The 13022-nt window shown below is 50.7% G+C and overlaps 1 protein-coding gene across 1 annotated transcript in view; it reads right to left on the reverse strand.

Moving 5' to 3' along the window:
- Positions 1–8809, reverse strand: part of LOC130109963 (disks large homolog 1-like) — a 202741-nt gene extending 193932 nt beyond the window's left edge. The window contains 2 exon segments of the mRNA XM_056276928.1: positions 3731–3901; positions 8556–8809. Coding sequence (XP_056132903.1) covers positions 3731–3901; positions 8556–8574 — 190 coding nt within the window. The 5' untranslated portion in view covers positions 8575–8809.
- Between the last annotated feature and the right edge of the window lie 4213 nt (positions 8810–13022).

Below are 13022 nucleotides of genomic sequence, written 5' to 3' on the forward strand. Positions count from 1 at the left end.
TCTGTCGTGGCCCACCAGTGCAGCTTCTGTCTTCCAGGTGTTTCGCGGCGGAGTCTAGCGCATACAGCAGAGCCGTGACGTGGGAGCAGCAGACCCCTCCAAGGCCTGCTTTACATGTGCAGTGGCCGCACACAACGGTTCCATCCTTCTTCACAGACACCCATGGTTTCAGCTGGGTCGCAGACAGAGCCTGACTATTATGAGCCTGACTATTATGAGCCTGACTATTATGCCTCCTTGTCCCCTTTGACTGTTGTGGAGTCAAACTTAACACTTTCTATGGAATGACCCAAATGCTAGCTAGATGGCAAGACTGTGTAGCCTACTATGAAATGGCGAGGAAAGTATGAGCTGCTTTTGGTTACAGTCGATTTGAGTTTTGATGGCATCCTAGGGGAAACAGGTTAAAAACATACACAGCTAGCTAGCTAGCTATGTCTTACCTTTGCCATTATGAGGTACATCCCCCTGCTGTGAGCGTAGCACCGCGGTTCTGTAACCCAACCAGCTACAAAGAACTGCTAAGCATCCAGACTTTTGTGTGCTTTAGGTCAGCACCTGTGTGTGGGGACACTCCGTTGGTAACATAGTGGTACAGACCGTGTGGACTGAACTCGGGCAGACTGGACGGTTTTGCTAGATCCGTGAACACATCGGTAGGAAGAAGGTACGGGTCGGTAGCTAACCCTGCTATCGCTAGCTAACCCTGCTATTGCTAGCTAACCCTGCTATCGCTAGCTTCTCCACATACCGCTCTTTGTGCCGTCCTACAAGGTGACTCACTTCACAGGACAACTCCACAACATTACTCTGACTATTGGCAGCCATCACTTACATTTAAACTATAATGGCTACTCATCCGTCGCAATATTTTGTTTGTTTTTGTTGTTCGCTTTTGAATTTCCCGGCCTATCACTTCCTGCCATCCGTCATGGCGCAGTCTCCCTGGTGACGTGATAACTGTGACGCGTCTGCAAAGGGTGAATACATGAGTCGGTGTTGTAAACACAGCCATGCTTTACTGTCTAACGCGCTCCGCATGTCTGACTTCCTGTGACGCGTCCCTAGCGACGGCGATGCTGTGACGTCACTCGGACGATGCCCCGTTGCTGTGAGCGTTGAAAGCTGAGCTGTGAGCCCCAACCAAAGTAAGCACACAAACACCAAAACTTAGTCTTTATGGACTAGCAATTATCGAATATGTAAATTATATTATGGTGTTTAAATTCAAATCGCTTACTTTGATTTCGTTGGTCACACACGAACGATGGAGAAAAGTCACACAGTTAGAAGCCACGAGCCACAACTTTTTTCTCACGTCAATCAAGCGACACATAAACGGGGTTTAGGGAATCACAGCCAATTAAAACATCCGTACACGCCGCATCAGCCCCGCCGTAACGGGGCGGCCGAGAACAAACGCGTCCGCCCTGACAGGCGTGGCCTTCTCTGTGTCAAATCAGCCACAACTCTCTGAATTTTCAGCCGTTTTTCACAAAGCTTGTTTTGGCTTAAATCTCTGAAAATATCAGTTTGAAAAATTGTCAAAATTTCAGCAGCGCCTACTCATTAGTGCGGGAAGGGGGGGCTGCAGCTCCCCCTAGGGGTGGGTGCAATATTACTCGTCCCTGATCCTGTCCTTCTTCGTCACTCCCAGTGAAAATCTTATCATCTTCATCTCTGCCACCTCCAGCTCCACCTCCAGTCTTTTCGTCAGTGCCACTGTCTCCAAACCATATAACATAGCTGGTCTCACTACCATCCTGTAAACCTTCCCTTTAACTCTTGCTGGTACCCTTCTGTCACACATCACTCCTGACACTCTTCTCCACCCACTCCACCCTGCCTGCACTCTCTTCTTCACCTCTCTACTGCACTCCCCATTACTTTGGACAGTTGACCCCAAGCATTTAAACTCATATGCCTTCATCACCTTCACTCCTTGCATCCTCACCATTCCACTGTCCTCCATCTCATTCACACATAGTATTCCGTCTTACTCCTACTGACTTTCATTCCTCTTCTCTCCAGTGCATACCTCCACCTCTCCAGGCTCTCCTCCACCTGCACCCTACTCTCACTACAGATCACAATGTCATCCACAAATGTCATAGTCCACGGAGACTCCTGTCTGATCTTATCCGTCAACCTGTCCATCACCATTGCAAACAAGAAAGGGCTCAGAGCTGATCCTTGATGTAATCCCACCTCCACCTTGAACCCATCTGTCATTCCAACCGCACACCTCACCACTGTCACACTGCCCTCATACATATCCTGCACCACTCCTACATACTTCTCTGCAACTCCTGACTTCCTCATACAATACCACACCTCCTCTCTTGGCTCCCAGCCATATGCTTTCTCTAAACCCACAAAGACACAATGTAACTCCTTCGGGCCTTTTTTATATTTTTAATTAGGACTCAATTTTAATTACAATTTTTTAATAATAAAGTGAGTAAACACTCCATTCCAAATCTGCTACACACACACACACACCTTGCAAACAAAACAATGACGCCTTACTGTAGCGCCCGGGGGAGGCGGTCGCTCTGACTGTCGGTGGTTCTGCGCTGGGGGAGCGCAATGGCTGATGGGAGTGTTAATGTTAGATTTAAAATTATGTTTTCATGATGTGGTGTTCATGTTGTGGTTATTCTTGTGTTGCTGTTCGACTCAGACCCAGCAGGAGACCGTTTACTGAGTAACTGACTATAGGACCATGACTTGGACTGATGTCGCCACTTGGCACATGAATGGGGGGGCTCGTTATGTTGTTGTCAGTTCTGGTCCGTTTTGGCCGCTGTGATTAATAAAAGAAGACTCCCGGGGCCGTGTGTTATATGGGGCACGGGAGTTGTGATTTAAAAGAGAACCCTGTCTCTCGACATTATATATATATATATATGCTCTATATATATATATGCTCTCTCTCTCTCTCTCTCTCTCTCTCTCTCTATATATATATATATATATATGCATGCTCTATATATGCTAGCTATATATATATGCTAGCTATATATATATGCTCTCTCTATATATATATGCATGCTCTATATATGCTAGCTCTATATATATGCTATATATACATATATATGCTAGCTATATATACATGCTAGCTATATATATATATATATATATATATATATATATATATATATAGCTAGCACATAATTTGCATAGTCATCACCTACTTCACCCTCGAGTTTGATTGTGGCTTTTGTAGAGCAGTTTACAATCCATGTGCAACTGTCATGCTTACTGTGTCCAACAATGATAAAAAGACAAACAAACTGTTTTAAACAAATAAAGCGAAGACCAGCATGGGGAAAGTTCTGACGGCAAGCCTCATAACAGTTTCAACATAGCACCATGGGAGATGGCTTCATATTGGCACCAGAGACTGTTTACCACCTTTGCACTGTATCGCTGTGTTGTTCCATTAGGTTGGCGTTCTACACTGTGGTGCACTGTGGGGGGGGGGGGTGCTGTCAATATATCAGAGCTTCACTTTTACATTTTGTGCATTTGGGTGGCGTTCCTAACCAGATGAATAACAGTGGGTGAGCAAATACAGTTCAAGACACTGGCCAGAATATGGTCTGAAGCAAGATAATGACTGCTGTGCACACAGAAAGCCAAAGACGAGAGTCAGACAAACACACACAGCCTGTCTGACTCAGTGGGGGACAGACAGCTTGACCAATAGCTAGAGTGATGTTCTTACCTAGCAAAGCATTGAACAGTTGGCTCTGGAAGACCGTGATGACTCTGTCGAGAGACTCTCGGAGCTGGCGGTCCACCTCTCTCTGGCCCTGTTTGTTCTTGATCTGGTTCTGTTGTCTCTGGTCGAGCTTGGCACGATACTGCTGGAGGAGTTCCAGGGCCCGCTGTGCATCTGGACACAACACACAGAACCCAACATAATAGCACAACACAGAAACATGGATTAAAGAGATTTCCAGCAGCGTATTGCAAACTCGGTGTGTCAAACATTTCTGTGCGTGATCCTGACTGTAGGCCACGTATAGCTACACAGGGCTTTTCAGAACTTGGTATAAACACCAAGTATGAGACATGCTAAAATCTGTCAAACACAATTTATAGCCTACACGGCCTGGAGCTGCGCCCGAAGAGGGGACACCGAGGGCGGTCTGCCGGGACGCGGAAGCGGGGCAGGCTAAGCTAACTGCTAGCCCATGCAGACCAGCAGTTCCGACAGTCATCCTGGCTGGCGCTGGTTCTCTAAATGGTGGAGTTTTTGGACTGTGTTGCTCTGGGTGGACTGTGTTGTTGGCTGTTTTTTTGTTTTTCTCTCTGTTTTTGCATGTTTTTGGTGGTGTTGTTTTTGTTTTTTGAGTTGCACTGCTGCAGGCTGGGGGAAACGGCATTTTGTTTCTTTTGTGTACGTAGTACACAGGATGAAATGACAAATAAACTGTTCCTGAGTCCGGACTTTGTGATGGATGTGACACGTCTTTTCAACAAGATCTTGCTACCCCAGAGAGTTGCATCAGTTCATCTGGACACAACGTTTACTGACAGAGAAACGTTTCATCGTCATCTAAGTGACCCCTTCAGTCTCCACTGATGGCAGGTATCCCCACCCTTATCAACAATACACTGACGGCAGGTATCCCCACCCTTATCAACAATACACTGACAGCAGGTATCCCCACCCTTATCAACAATACACTGACGGCAGGTACCCCCACCCTTATCAACAATACACTGACGGCAGGTACCCCCACCCTTATCAACAATACACTGACGGCAGGTATCCCCACCCGTATAAACCATACAGTGGCATAACCACGCAAACCAATGACCAGTTTCTTGTGCAAATTCGCGTGACCGTTAATTGGAGTTAGTATGGCCATCTGTACTATTCACAGAGGATTGGGGAACGGTTGCAATCACAGCATTGATACTCTTAACCCCCCACCACCACCACACCGGTTTCAGGGATGGTCATTCCCTCTTCACATAGATGGCCTCTTTGATGACTCTCCGTTCAAACCAGTGTTCCTCCCTATCAAGGATGTTCTCATCCTCATCCCTGAAACAGTGGCCACTGGTCTGTAGGTGGTGTAGACTGTGGAGTCCTGGATGTGTAGACTGTGGAGTCCTGGCCTGTAAATGGTGTAGATGGTGTAGACTGTGGAGTCCTGGCCTGTAGATGGTGTATGTGGTGTAGACTGTGGAGTCATGGATGTGTAGACTGTGGAGTCCTGGTCTGTAGATAGTGTAGATGGTGTAGACTGTGGAGTCCTGGATGTGTAGACTGTGGAGTCCTGGCCTGTAGGTGGTGTAGACTGTGGAGCCCTGGCCTGTAGATAGTGTAGATGGTGTAGACTGTGGAGTCCTGGCCTGTAGATGGTGTAGACTGTGGAGCCCTGGCCTGTAGATAGTGTAGATGGTGTAGACTGTGGAGTCCTGGCCTGTAGATGGTGTAGACTGTGGAGTCCTGGCCTGTAGGTGGTGTAGATGGTGTAGACTGTGGAGTCCTGGCCTGTAGGTGGTGTAGATGGTGTAGACTGTGGAGTCCTGGCCTGTAGATGGTGTAGACTGTAGAGTCCTGGCCTGTAGGTGGTGTAGATGGTGTAGACTGTGGAGTCCTGGTGTGACGTGTTAGCTCTCCTGTGTCGTGCCATCCTCTTGGCCAGCGTCTGTTTGGTTTCCCCGATGTACACGTCACAGCAAGATCTCGCTACAACTTTCTTTAAATGAACTAAAATTCTTCACACATTTGCCACTTGAACATCTTAAGTCCGTTACCCTTCAAAACCCACTATACTGCGAAGATTGGGGTGGACTTCGATAGCCAAACAAACAGAATAATAGTAGACTTATGCTGTATTTCATTTTCACCAATGTCGTTACCCCGTTGAAAACTGCCCGGCCTTTGGGGGTTGGGGGGGTGGAACCAATTTGGGTATCAAAGCGTTTGCCATATTTGCAGCAACATCAAGGACACTGTAGCCGAAATGAGAAATATATTTTTTGAATGAATTTTACATTTTCTTGTGCCGCCCCCCCCCCCCAACTATCTTCAGATCATCAGCACAGCTTCACACACACTGCAGCAGCAGCTGGGAAACCCTGCTGCTGCTGCTCTCTGCTGCCTTGTGGGTCAGAACATGTGGTGAAGGGGACCAGTCCACCTGCTGCTATTCTAGTTCCTTTCGTGAGATGGCAATATCGTCGGCTCATTGATACTCCCAGTCAACGCATGTGCGTTCCCGTGTAGGTATAGGGGATACCTATAGTTTGGGGGATGCGCGTGCGGCTCCACAGGGGGCCGGATGCTGCTCCAGACAGACTATCAGGTGACTGGAGGGCATTGACGCGTTTACAGGGACGCCTAAAAGCCCTGCACTCTGCAAAGCAATGGACACGTCGTTATTCTCACAACTGTAGTGTGAGAAGACAGGAGGCCAGCTGACCAGAGGATTCAACCTGGGAGGCAGCAGCACACGTGGAGTCCGTAGCAGAGAGACAGACAGAGAGACAGAGACAAACAGAGAGACAGAGAGAGACAGAGTGAGAGAGACTACAGAGACAGAGAGAGTGAAAGAGACAGAGACAGAGACAAACAGAGAGACAGAGAGACAGAGAGAGACAGAGAGAGACAGAGAGACAGAGACAGAGAGAGCGAGACTACAGAGACAGAGTGAGAGAGACAGAGACAGACAGAGAGAGAGACTACATAGACAGAGAGAGAGTGAGAGAGACAGACAGACAGAGAGAGAGACAGGGAGAGCGAGACTACAGAGAGTGAGTGAGAGAGACAGAGAGTGAGACTACAGAGACAGAGAGAGAGTGAGACAGAGAGAGCGAGACTACAGAGACAGAGTGAGAGAGACAGAGAGAGCGAGACTACATAGAGTGAGTGAGAGAGACAGAGAGTGAGACTACAGAGACAGAGAGAGTGAGACAGAGAGAGCGAGACTACAGAGACAGAGTGAGAGAGACAGAGAGAGCGAGACTACAGAGACAGAGTGAGAGAGACAGAGACAGACAGAGAGAGAGACAGAGAGAGCGTGAGAGAGACAGAGACAGATAGAGAGAGAGAGACAGGGAGAGCGAGACTACAGAGACAGAGACAGACAGAGGGAGAGAGAGACAGAGAGAGAGAGACAGAGATAGAGAGAGACAGGGAGAGCGAGACTACAGAGACAGAGTGAGAGAGACAGAGAGAGTGAGACTACAGAGACAGAGTGAGAGAGACAGAGACAGACAGAGAGAGAGAGACAGGGAGAACGAGACTACAGAGACAGAGAGAGAGGGAGAGAGACAGAGACAGACAGAGGGAGAGAGAGACAGGGAGAGAGAGAGACAGACAGAGGGAGAGAGAGACTACAGAGACCGAGAGAGAGAGACTACAGAGACAGAGAGACAGAGAGAGGGAGAGAGAGACTACAGAGACAGACAGAGGGAGAGAGAGACAGAGAGAGAGAGAGACTACAGAGACAGAGAGAGACTACAGAGACAGAGAGACAGAGAGACAGAGGGCGAGATCATGCCAGCAAGCGAGCGTGTGGTTTGAAGACCAGACGAGTGTAGTTCCCTTACTGTTGACATTATCATGGACCCTCGCGGAGGCACCACGAGCTGTAACAGACGGAACGCTGCAGCGTGTGTGTTGGGTAGACTACCGCCGCAGATAGAGACAGACAGACAGCCTACACATAGAGACAGACAGACAGCCTACACATAGAGACAGACAGACAGCCTACAGATAGAGACAGGTGGACAGCCTACAGATAGAGACAGACAGACAGCCTACAGATAGAGACAGGTGGACAGCCTACAGATAGAGACAGGTGGACAGCCTACAGATAGAGACAGACAGACAGCCTACAGATAGAGACAGACAGACAGCCTACACATAGAGACAGACAGACAGCCTACACATAGAGACAGACAGACAGCCTACAGATAGAGACAGGTGGACAGCCTACAGATAGAGACAGACAGACAGCCTACAGATAGAGACAGGTGGACAGCCTACAGATAGACAGACAGACAGCCTACACATAGAGACAGACAGACAGCCTACACATAGAGACAGACAGACGGCCTACACATAGAGACAGACAGACAGCCTACACATAGAGACAGACAGACAGCCTACAGATAGACAGACAGACAGCCTACACATAGAGACAGACAGACAGCCTACACATAGAGACAGACAGACAGCCTATAGATAGAGACAGACAGACAGCCTACACATAGAGACAGACAGACAGCCTACACATAGAGACAGACAGACAGACTACACATAGAGACAGGTGGACAGCCTACAGATAGAGACAGACAGACAGCCTACACATAGAGACAGACAGACAGCCTACACATAGAGACAGATAGACAGCCTACAGATAGACAGGTGGACAGCCTACACATAGAGACAGACAGACAGCCTACAGATAGAGACAGGTGGACAGTCTACAGTCTGTCCACCTGTCTCATCGGAACGAACACATGCAGATGTAGGCGGAGGGGAGACGGGGCGGAGGGCAGAGCGCCCCGAGTGGGTGTGTTACCTTTCTGTCGGACAGGCATGGTGACGGACACACGGCCGCGTCCGTGTCGCTGAGACTCGGTGTGCTGGTCCAGTCCTTACCGAGCGGCTCTTACGGATGGGTCTGCCCCCGGCAGAGGAGCGTGTCTCCCTCTCTCTCCTCCCTCTCTCTCCTCCTCTTCCTCCTCCTCTCCTCGGGAAAGAGGGAGAAGAGAAACAAACAGAACTGCGCAAACTTCACCACACCAAGCACGCCATGTCAGCGTGCGCACTCGGTACCCCGCGACGGCTCGCTCGCTCGCTCGCCACCCCCCCCCTCTCTCTCTCTCTCCCCCCCCCTCTCTCTCCCCCCAGCTCTCTCTCTCTGTCTCCCCCCTCTCTCTCCCCAGTTGTCTCCCTCTCCCTCTCCCCAGTTCTCTCCCTCTCTCTCTCCAGTTCTCTCTCTCTCCCCAGTTCTCTCCCTCTCTCTCCAGTTCTCTCTCTCTCTCCCCAGTTCTCTCCCTCTCTCTCCAGTTCTCGCTCTCTCTCTCCCTAGTTCTCTCCCTCTCTCTCTCCAGTTCTCTCTCTCTCTCTCCAGTTCTCTCTCCCTCTCTCTCCAGTTCTCGCTCTCTCTCTCCCTAGTTCTCTCCCTCTCCCCCCCCCCCCCTCTCTCTCTCTCTCTCTCTCTCTCTCTCCAGTTCTCTCCCCAGTTCTCTCTCTCTCTCTCTAGTTCTCTCCCTCTCTCTCTCTCCAGTTCTCTCTCTCTCTCCCCAGTTCTCTCTCCCCAGTTCTCTCCTGTCGGTTTTCTATTCTCTTGTTTCTACTCGTCGTTTTGCGTCTCTCGTTCCCCCATCCGCAGGCAACAGGCCGCCGCGAGACAGCTCCCAAGTAGAACTAGTTTCTTCATCCCGTCTGACTCACACGTCGTCTAACCGGTTCCCGGACTGCCCCGCGAGACGCACGCGCGCACATGCACGCACGCGCATGCGCGCGCGTGCGTCTCGAATTCGAGTCTTTCTAAAGCAGGTTTGGAGAGGCTCCTGCTAAGCAGCTTGTGTGTCTGAGATATTGTCATGTTAAACGGCACATTGTGTTGGTGGGATAAAAGCCCCGGTCTATTCCAGGCCTGCCCCGGTCTGCCGTGCTGGACCGGAACCTAATCCCCTCCACCGCAGCACATGTGCGGCTCGGAGGCGGCAGGAGCTGATTAGCAGAGGCTGCTGCTCTAGAGGCGCACCGCTGCTGCTAGCACCACAACACCAGGGTCTCACACAGAATCTGGGCCTCGGTCTGTGGGACCGGTGACAGGAGTTCTGAAACGGATAGCAGGACCTCTTCTGTGTAACAGTGGGCCCACAAGCACGCACACACACACACACACACACACACACACACACACACACACACACACACACACACACACACACACACAGCCTGGTGTTGAAATTCTGATGACCGGTCTCCGCCGACCCGTTCAACCTGCATCCACATCCACACCACAAGGACCGAGTTTACCCGGCTCTTAACCGGGGCACCAGATTCCTCGAGTGGGTTTTCACTTGACAACACAACCTTTGTGCCCAGCGGTCACTGCCACACTCGCCCTCCCACTTTACAACAAGGTGGAGGGGCTAAAGGTCAGCTTTCCGCGGATAAGACTGTCGGCTAAGTGGCATAAATGCTAAGGCGTCGTGTTGAAATGTGACCTGCGGCCACGTACGAACCGGGCCTGGCTTACCTGCCACAGACCGCCGGTGGGTTTTACCCGTCGCCTGTGAGGCCGAGGGGCCAGGAAATAACCTACCTGGGACCAGAGGGACGACTAGATCGCACAACTGTTAACAACAATGTGTGGAGGCAGACGAGAACCTTCGCTCCGTGTGCACGAGCCATCACATGACACAAGTGCTGGCATGTCATGTCATGTCATGTCATGTCATGTCATGTCATGTCATGATGGGGCCACAATGCACTTTCGTTAGAATGAAGCACTAAAGCCCGCCACGCCACGCTGAGCGGCGTTGCCTTCTTCAAATCCTCCATCGTCCCGGGGGGTGGGGGGGCAGAATTTGGCTGTAGGTGGCAAAATTACCCCAACGCTGTGGTAAGGGCGGGGCTAAGTGCCTTCCCTGACCACCGCTGCATGCCTGCCTAGAGGAGGGCTCCCTCCGCTGATCCGCTTCCTGATGTTTCTCCCATTTTATTTTCAAATCCCTGAACAGATTTAGTTTTTATTTTTGGGGTTTTCCTCATTGGAGGTGAAGGGTTTAAAGATAGGGGGCGCTGTACACCGTCGTTTACCGAGAATGCTATCGGAATGTGATGCAAATGCAATGCCTTCTGGGACTGCAGCCGTCATTAAAGGCTATGCAAATGAACCTGAATTGACTGCGGCTGTATTTGATTATCTCGTTTCCTTCGCTGCAGTAGAAATAAAGTAGAAACAATCGAGTACCGCAACATTTGCCTGCCGAACCCTCCGGGTCGGTCCGTCGCTTCAGCGTTTCAGCGCAACAGCCGATCGGGACGATGCCTCTTATAGGCGCGTGACCAGTGAAACACCTTCCTCATTGGCAGATGCGCCGCCACGTGTCTCACCAAGGCTCGCTCTCCCCTTCCCATGCGGACACCGGAAGGAGCTTTGTGCGAGACTTGGTTCCGCATTTGGCCCGGCTGAGTGTTTTGACTTGGTTCCGTATTTGGCCCGGCTGAGTGTTTTGACTTGGTGACTTGGTTCTGCATTTGGCCCGGCTGAGTGTTTTGACTTGGTGACTTGGTTCCGTATTTGGCCCGGCTGAGTTTTTTGACTTGGTGACTTGGTTCTGCATTTGGCCCGGCTGAGTGTTTTGACTTGGTTCTGCATTTGGCCCGGCTGAGTGTTTTGACTTGGTTCCGTATTTGGCCCGGCTGAGTGTTTTGACTTGGTTCCGTATTTGGCCCGGCTGAGTGTTTTGACTTGGTGACTTGGTTCTGCATTTGGCCCGGCTGAGTGTTTTGACTTGGTCCCGTATTTGGCCCGGCTGAGTGTTTTGACTTGATTCCGTATTTGGCCCGGCTGAGTGTTTTGACTTGGTGACTTGGTTCCGCATTTGGCCCGGCTGAGTGTTTTGACTTGGTGACTTGGTTCTGCATTTGGCCTGGCTGAGTGTCTTGACTTGGTTCTGCATTTGGCCCGGCTGAATGTTTTGACTTGGTGACCTCGTTCTGCATTTGGCCCGGCTGAGTGTTTTGACTTGGTTCCGCATTTGGCCCGGCTGAGTGTTTTGACTTGGTGACTTGGTTCTGCATTTGGCCCGGCTGAGTGTTTTGACTTGGTGACTTGGTTCTGCATTTGGCCCGGCTGAGTGTTTTGACTTGGTGACTTGGTTCTGCATTTGGCCCGGCTGAGTGTTTTGACTTGGTTCTGCATTTGGCCCGGCTGAATGTTTTGACTTGGTGACTTCGTTCTGCATTTGGCCCGGCTGAGTGTTTTGACTTGGTTCCGCATTTGGTCCGGCTGAGTGTTTCGGCTGTAGTTTGAAGGCCCGTGACACCTTAGCCCGTGTTTGGGGTCAGAGGTGAAGTATGTCGTGACCGCAGTGACTGCAGACAGAACGCTCAGCAGGGTGAGGCAATATAGGGGACCCCCCCCGGGACCCCCCAATCACATCCGACCTTCATTTGTCTGCTCCACCTTGCAGCATCGAGACCGGAAGGGGGGCGAGCTAAAGATCAAGATGGACCCCGGAGAGAAAACCAGATTCACACGAATGTAAACCGGGGGCGCGTCACGCAACGTCCGCGTGTCGGCCGGCAGACAGGAAGCTGCTGTATCTTCCGTTAGCTCGCCGAACACTTCCGCCCACGCTGGTCTGCCTACGCACATAGTTGGCGTGCTCGCACGCGCGCGCGCGCGCACAAAGCATTAGTTGAATACAGGTCACACACACACACACACACACGTTGTCTCTGTTGTTGTTATTGATCCGGTGACAACAGCATATTGACTCGTTTAGTGACTGTATAAAACCTCTCTCTCTCCCCCCCTTCCCCTCCCCCCTCTCTCTGTCTCTCCCCCAGTCCGTCCTTCTGTCACTCGCTCACAAACCCTTTCTCTTTCTCTTTCTCTCTCTCACACACACTGGGTGCTATTATGTGCGTTTGTGTGTGTGTGTGTGTGTGGGGTTAAGGATACTTGTGTATGTGTTAGTCAGAGCACAAAGCTATTTGTTGTGTTCGTCTTTCAAAGTGGGAGAGGAAAGACAAAGAATATCACTCTGCTTCCGTCTGCTGTGTGTGTGTGTGTGTGTGTGTCAGTGAGGGAATGTGTGTGAGAGAACGTCTGTGTTTGTGTGCATCTTTATGTGCATTGCCCTCCATTGTTAATAGTCCTGTGTATCCAGTAAGCGGGCTGGTGATCTGCAGGCCTGGCGTGGGGTCCGGTGGGGAGCTTGGCAGAGCATGGCACAGTGAGCGGGCTGGTGGTCTGCAGGCCTGGTGTGAGGAGCATGGCAGAGCATGGCACAGTGAG

Source organism: Lampris incognitus, chromosome 3 (assembly GCF_029633865.1).
Source record: "Lampris incognitus isolate fLamInc1 chromosome 3, fLamInc1.hap2, whole genome shotgun sequence".
Classification (NCBI taxonomy): Eukaryota; Metazoa; Chordata; class Actinopteri; order Lampriformes; family Lampridae; genus Lampris; species Lampris incognitus.